Raw genomic sequence first — 7,999 nt, 5'->3', positions numbered from 1 at the left:
CAGGCATCACTTGTTGGGGTAGGTTCTCTCCTAGCCATGTGGGTTCCAGGGATCACATTCAGGCATCAGATTTAATGCTAGTTTCTAAGCTGGCTGAACTGTCTTATTGGGCTGCCTGTTCTTTTAAAAATGGATTTCACCTCGTTCTGGTGGGATGGTTTGAATTAAATTAACCTAAACATTAGCATGTAAGAGTCTTAATAGATCTGGGCGTAGTGGTGCACACCTTCAATCCCAGCATTACAGGAGGCAAAGGTAGGTGGATTTCTTGAGTTGGAGGCCAGCCTGGTCTACAGAGTGAGAAATAGTGGGACCCCATCCCAAAAACAAACCAAACAAGGGTCTTCTTAGATGGTAAATGAACCTTTGTGTGTTTGATAGAGTCCATTCTAAAAGCTGACACACCTGTTTCTTCTATTACAAGAAGAGGGCTTTTTATATTTACCTAGAATCTGAACTAAGCAAAATAATCACATGAATCAGAGCGAATTTCAGTATCCATAGAGATGAGTCTGAAGGTTTTGAGTGTTTGTGATTTAAGCATTTAATTAGTGTATTAAAAGGAAAGCCCATTTTATCATAGTTGTATAGACTGCCTCATTCTTCATGAGTGACAGGATGGGAGCCATAAAAAAGGACCAAGAATTGCAGCCTAGAGAGACTGCAGGCCAACTCAGCAGCAGGATACTTGTGCAAGAAGCCCCAGCTTCCATCCTGCGTGCTACAAGAAATAGATAAAGGCATTGAGCAAGGTGGTGGTGCACACCTTTAATCCCAGCACACAGGAGTCAAGGCAGGTGGATTCTGTGAGCCAGGTGGTGGTGGTGCACACCTTTAATCCCAGCACATAGGAGTCAAGGCAGGTGGATTCTGTGAGCTTGAGGACAGCCAGAGCTTGTTACATAGAGAAATCCTGTCTTCAAAAAATAAAATAAACAGGAACTGAAGAATCTCTTACAGGATAGTGTGAGAGAGTCATTCCTCTAGATGATACTGTGGGTTTTCTCTGTGTGTATTGGGAGTGTTTTGCCTGCATGTATGATTGTACACTCTGTGCATACAGTGCCCTCAGACGCCAGAAAAGGGCACTGGATCCCTACGACTAGAGTTAAAACAGGTTGTGAGCTGCTGTGTGGGTGCTGGGAATCAAAGCTGGGTCCTCGCTCTTAACTGCTGAGCCATCTCTCCAGTCTGCATTACATGTGAACAAACTGGAAAGACACCGTAATTAGCTCAAACAATAGAACATCTTAGATAAGCTAGACGGGTTGATTCTGAGGGTTGTATAGAAAATCAGGGAGTGAAGGGTAACTAATAACACTGGAAAGAAAAGCTCCCAGAAGGGACAAGCTCTACAGACATTTAAACGTTGCATAAAGTTTCTGTAATTAACACTATAGTACAGACACATAACTAGAAAGGCAGTTATAGGACAGAAAGTCTAAAACATCCTACACAAGTACCTATGGAAACCGAGTAAAATAAGAGCATCCCTGCTTTGCAAGTCTGATATACTTCAAAATCTGGTTCAGTTTGTGTATACTGGCATGAGCTGCAAGTGGAAGATTGCAGCTGGCATTATGTGATAGGTTAGAGTCAAAATGCAAGAACACTGCTGGCTCGCTGCTCTACGCTTGTAGTCTTAGCTGGTAAGAAGCCTGAGGCAAGAGAATCTTGAGTTCAAGGCCACCGTGAACTACACAGTTAGATACTGTCCAAAAGAAAAAGAAACAAATGCTCAGGACTTGGTAGCTGGTGATCCCAGCTCTTAAGAGGCCAAGGCAGGAGAGTCGTTGCCAATTCGAGGCCACCCTTGGCTACGGTAAGACCCTTTCTCACTAAAGGCAGTGTGTGAAAAGGAAAGGAAATAAAGATAGTCTCTGTATAGCCTGGTTGTCCTGGAACTCCTCTGTAGACCAGGCTGGCCTTGAACTCAGAGACACACTTGCCTCTGCCTCCATTCTGGGGTTAAAGGTGTGAGCCACCACACCTGGCTAGAAGAAACATGGTGAGTTCCCTTTAGCCTTACAGAATGATGGGCAATAGAAATAAGTAACAAAATCATGCAGTTTTTACAATATGAGAGGTTTGGGCTAAACACATGCATGTGTTAAATCAATTTCCATAGGATTGTTTGTTTGTTTGAAGATTTATTTATATGAGTACAGTGTAACTGTCTTCAGACACACACCAGAAGAGTGTATCGGATCCCATTTACAGATGGTTGTGAGCCACCATGTGGTTGCTGGGACTTGAACTCAGGACCTCTGGAAGAGCAGACAGTCAGTGCTCTTAACCACTGAGCCATCTCTTCAGCCCGGATTGTTTGTTATACTGACAAGTGTGGTGGCTTCAAGATTTGAACTGAAACTTACCTAAATCTAGAGACCTTCCTGGGTTGTTTGCTTTGTTTAGAGGGGCGAGGGCAGAAGTGTGTGTAGATGCGTGGTTTGGGTGACATAAAATTGTAAATTACCTACCAATCATATTAAAGAGATTTTAAGAAAAGAAATAGGTAAAGATAATTTTAATGCTTAAGGCTAGAGCTAGCACAGTGGTTAAGAGCACCTGCTGCCCTTCCAGAAGCACATCTACGTTTGGTTCCCAGCACCATGTTGGGAGACTCACAATTGCCTGTACCTCAAGCTTTGGGGATCTTTGGGGGTGCCTTCTTCCAGCTCCCACTGGTACTTGTATACATGTGGTGGCATACGTTCATTCAGATGAATACACATAGAGATAAATCTAAGTAATAGCTTTAATACTGACTGGTCATGGTGGCACACACCTTTAGTCCCAGCACTTTGGAGGCAGGGGTTAGCCTGATTTACTTAATGAGTTCCAGGCCAGCCAGAGCTACATGGTGAGACCTTGTCTAGAAAATGAATTAATAAAAAATGATTTAATTAATTAGAAATTAGCTAATGAATTAAATACTGTACTCATCTAACCTGGCATATGTCAAATATTCCCATGTATAATCAATTTTTGGTTTTGTTTTGCTTTGTTGAGGCTGGTAGGGTTGTACATGCCTTCAATCCTGGCACTCAGGATGCAGGCCAGGAGCTCTATATGCGTTTTAGGCTTGCCCGGGTTATATAATGAAACTCTTGTTGCCAAGAAAAACATTATTGAGATAGTTGTTTTTCATGCTAAATTTGAATTGTAGGGTGTGGTTTACATTTACAACCATCTGAGTATTTGTGACTGATGGCAACCATATTGACTTGCACAATCCTAGATTGTAAGATATAAAATTATGATCTTACATTTTTTTAAGAATTATTTACTTTATGTATCTGAGTGCACTATAACTGTCTTCAGACACACCAGAAGAGGGCATTGTAGGTGGTTGTGATCCCATTACAGATGGTTGTGAGCCACCATGGAGTTGCTGGGAATTGAACTCAGGACCTCTGCAAGAGGGGTCAGTGCTCTTACCCGCTGAGCCATCTCTCCAGCCCTGACCTTACATTCTTGATAAAACGCTGATTACTAGGCAAATGTAAATGGGTCTATTCTTATTTTTATAACATACGTTCATAAGCAGTTCAAGATTGTTAGTTAGGTCTTTTACTCATACCAGTGACCCCAGCACTTGGAAAGCTGGGGCAGGAAGATCCTGTTCAGGGCTAGCCTAGGCAAAATCCCGTTTTGTTTTGTTTTGTTTTGTTTTGCTTTGCTTTGCTTTGCTTTGCTTTTCTAAAACTTATACTGCACATTGAACACTGTTCTCTGCAATCCTTATTTTGTTTTGCTTTCTAGGGTAAGCATGTTGAGCTCGGTTTTCTCACATGTAATGTCACAGTCCCTGACGTTGCTGCACTGTAGGAGCAGTGGGTCAGGTTTCTTCCTAAACTCTTGCCTTGTTGCTTCAGTGATTTGCTGTGGCTTTTGTGAATATCCTTAGACTCACAGGAAATGTTTCTTTTTTAGAATTTGGTGTTCACCTGGCAGAGTTGACTGTAGATCCTCAGGGGGCACTGGCAATCCGTCAGGTAAGTCCAGGGTGACCCAATTGATAATTACTTTCCCTTCCCTTAGTAACGTTGAAACTTTCTTAGGGCAAGGAGGAGGAATAAGGACAATGAATACAGCATGGATTTTGTGCAGACTTAGATGGTTCAACTGTATCAAACCATATATGTAGTTTTTATATGTGGAAATAAGTCCTATCTCTTGTTGCACATGATGGCTTATTGTCTTCACAGCTGGCGTCAGTCATCTTGAAACAGTATGTGGAAACTCACTGGTGTGCCCAATCAGAGAAGTTCAGAGCTCCGGAAACTACAGAAAGGGTAAAGGCTAACGGCTCTGTGTGGTTGACCTACCTACAAAGATGTGAGAGATATATTTGACATATATATACTTTGATATATGTTTGACATATTTAGCTGTGAACACTCAGTTACTTAAGTTTCCAAAATTAGAATTAAAATTATTAACTTCGAAGGGCTTGAGAATTAAATAAAATACTTTAGTATAATTGCTAAGCAACCAGTCCTCGTACCCAAGAAAGGATGAGACTCAAGGTCTCGAACTGTGGGTTAGAACCTTGTACCACTATGGGAATACTTTGTATGTGTGCTGTCTAATGAGAGCACCACCGTGGCTGTGAACTCTTAAACATGGCTGCTGTAACTGAGCAATGAAGATCGTCCCAAGGCCTACTTCTTACCTCTGATTAATGACAAGCACCCCTCCTCCTCTGCAGGCAAAGATTGTTATCCGGGAGCTACTACCCAACGGGTTGAGAGAATCAATAAGCAAAGTGCGCTCCAGTGTGGCCTATGCTGTGTCTGCCATTGCCCACTGGGATTGGCCTGAAGCCTGGCCCCAACTCTTCAATCTGCTTATGGAAATGTTGGTGAGCGGAGACTTAAATGCTGTCCATGGAGCCATGCGTGTGTTGACAGGTACCGGAAGCCTTTCCCTTGGTGTAGTGCTTGGACCTTAAGTGAGAGGGGAACAATTAGCAGCTATGTATGTGGTAATGTGGTTAAGTGTTTCTCCTCTCTTTCAGGCCTGTGTAAATGTTTCTCTTGTAGTTTTTATCTCTGTAGCCACCAGAAGTGCTCTTGATTCTCTCCTGGGAATTGAGTTAGCGTAGTACTACTTATACTTCCAAGTCTTTATAGAGCAGTACTGCAGGCGAAGGGTGTGATTCAGTGGCAGAGCATATACAAGTCCTTGAGTGCAAGCCTCTGAACCACACACATACAAAGATTCAGGAATGCTATAGCAAAGAAATACTTAGATTTTTGGTTTGAATTCTGACTACAGCTTGGCACTTTGCTTTGTCTCCGCTTTGTCTCTTTGAACCTTAGTTTCTAAGATACTATCTTAAGATGTTATCTTATTTCTGTTCTGTTTACTATGAAGAGACACCATGACCAGTACAACTCTGATAAAATTGAAGCTTGCTATGGCTCTAAGGGGGTGAGCTCAGGATCATCATGGCGGGAAGCAGAAGGGTATGGTGCTAGAGCAGTAGCTGAGAGCTTTATATCTTGTTCTGCCAGCAGAGACAGACACTAGACCTGGCATAGGCTTTTGGAACTTCAAAGCCCATCCCCAGAGACATACTTCCTCTGACAAGGCCACACCTACTTGAGCAAGGCCATACATTCCCTGGTGACTAAGCATCTATGAGCCTGTAAGGGTCATTCTCATTCAGACCACCACAGAGGAGGTTTTGGTAGTTAACTTATGCTAATCTATGTAACGTATTGAGCATAATAGCTGACCTGTTGTAGCAGACCGAGTAACCTTTACTTATTAGGCTTCTATAATTCTTGGGTATTCTTTCCTATTTAGCTGACTCTATATCCTCTTGCAAATGTCTTGATAGTTCCATCTTTAAATGATAATATATAAACACTGGAAATGAAGGGTAAAGTGATTAAATTTAAAGACTTGCACTCCACTGCATAGTTCAACCAGGGAAAAATTAAGAGTAGTCAGTGTTCAGTTGAACATGATAGTACTCACCTTTAAACCCAGCACTCAGAAGGCAGAGATCTCTGTGAGTTCAAGGCCAACCAGAGCTATACAGTAAAACCCTATCTTAAAGACAGAACAAAAGAATGATCTGGGCTAAAAAGATAGCTGACTGGTTGCTGCTCTTCCAGAAAACTCAAGTTAGGTTCCCAGCACTTGTATGCTGTTAACTGCTTCTAACTCAGTTTACTCAGTTACAGTTTACTGTAACTCCAGCTCCAGACCCAGTACCTCTTGACAGTCTCTTTCACTCACATGCATGTGCCCCCCGCCCCCAACCTCACACACATGCAAATAAATAGAAAAAAATTTTTTTTTTCAATTAAGGGACTGGAGAGATAGCTTTGGTTAAGAACTCTGGCTGTTCTTCCAAAGGACCTGAGCTCAGTTCCCAGAACCCAAATCATGTGGCTCACAGTCGTCAATGACTCCAGTTCCTGGGGATCTTATGCCATCTTCCACCCTCTGAAGGAATCAGCACATACGTGGCATACAAATGCACATACTTAAAACCAAGTCTTTAAGACTGTTTCAGCCTAGTGAGATAGGGCTAGGGATAGATAGGGATGTGTCTGAGTTATAGAAGCACTTGTCTAGCTTGTATGAAGCCCTGAGTTCAGTCTTCTGAAAACAACCAAAACAAAAATAGTCCTAGTCAGATGAAAGTGTTTTGTAGAAATAAGAATAAAAAGAATCTACGCAATCCTGACCATAATACAGTCAGCCAGAGGGTGGCATATGCTTTGCCACCTTTTTCCTTTCTCTCCCTCTTCTGAGGAAATTTCAACTTTCAGTTCAAGGAGTTTTGAGAGATGTCTCAAAACTCCTTAACTTATCAGTCCTTCCAGAATTTCCTTTCATATATCCCTAAGTCTGGCCTGAGTTTTCTGGTCCTTTGCAAGTTCTGTCTGTCGTATATTCATTCCCCTAGATAAAGTCAGTAGGAAATCCTTCCACAAATACTGGTCTGGAGCTGCTGCAAAGATGTTAGAAGCACTTGTTGGTCTTGCAGAAGACCTGGGGTTCAGTTCCAGCACCACACGGTAGCTCACAGTTATAATTCCAGTTCCAAGGGATCTGCTTCCCTCTTCTGACTTCTGTGGGTGTTAGACACACATATGGTGCACAGATGTACATGCAGACAAGCACTCATACATATAAAATAAAAATAAGTCTTTAAAAAAAATACTACTGATCTGAGGGTAAAGAATTGACTCAGCAATTACGAGCACATACTGCTCCCAGCACCAGTGTGGGGGCAACTCACAGTCACATGTAACTCCAGCTGCAGGAGATCTGACACTTCTGGCTTCCATGGGCTTGTGTCACATATACATATGGTATGTGACAAAACCTTTTCTGGGGGAATGCAACACACACCAGATTGGGAACCCACAACAGACCAAAGAATGGGCACCACCACCCAAGCCCAGTGTGGTAAACCACAGGGTTCTAGTGGTGAGGGGTCACTTATAGGAACAGAAATGACTCAAAGACAGCTGCGTTACAAAGCCCACCCCAGCAGGGGTGACAGCTCCCAAAGCTGGAACCCGGAGCACATTGCACAGGCGGCTCAGCAGGTTGGAGCCTGTCCTTTCCAGGTGCCTCAGTTGCTCTAAATCTCTTTGAGGAAGCTCGCTGGTTTCTGCTTCTTCCAGGCAGCCAGTCTGGTCTGAGACTCTTCTTCGCAGCTTGGCTGTACAACATGTGAGGGGGGTTCTTGGCTTGTATCTGGCAGGAAGGAGCCTAGTGAATCCCGTAAGGTTCAGAGACTCTGTTCTGAGTTGTTTCTTACCGTCCTGCTTAAGGAACTTCTTCAAGGATGGAGTGTTTTAACCTCAGAGAGAATGATTACATGACAGCATAACCCATGCACGTACATATGGGTAATTAAAAATAATAAAAATAATTTTAAATAGATATCAAATAAAGAATGTTAAATTAAAATAAAAATACTGCTGGACAAGCCATCTTGTGCTGATCTTTTTTTTTTTTTTTT

The 7,999-nt window shown here is 42.5% G+C and overlaps 1 protein-coding gene across 3 annotated transcripts in view; it reads left to right on the top strand.

Annotated features, from left to right (window-relative positions):
• Positions 1–7,999, top strand: part of Ipo9 (importin 9) — a 53,331-nt gene that overhangs the window by 8,206 nt on the left and 37,126 nt on the right. For all 3 annotated transcript variants that reach the window (XM_031383722.1, XM_031383731.1, XM_031383734.1), the window contains exons 2-4: positions 3,937–3,998; positions 4,212–4,298; positions 4,715–4,916. In XM_031383722.1, the coding sequence (XP_031239582.1) occupies positions 3,937–3,998; positions 4,212–4,298; positions 4,715–4,916 (351 nt within the window). The remainder of the gene's footprint in view (positions 1–3,936; positions 3,999–4,211; positions 4,299–4,714; positions 4,917–7,999) is intronic.

Source organism: Mastomys coucha, unplaced genomic scaffold, assembly GCF_008632895.1.
Source record: "Mastomys coucha isolate ucsf_1 unplaced genomic scaffold, UCSF_Mcou_1 pScaffold1, whole genome shotgun sequence".
In the NCBI taxonomy this organism is placed as follows: Eukaryota; Metazoa; Chordata; class Mammalia; order Rodentia; family Muridae; genus Mastomys; species Mastomys coucha.
This window is presented reverse-complemented; position numbering and strand designations above follow the sequence as displayed.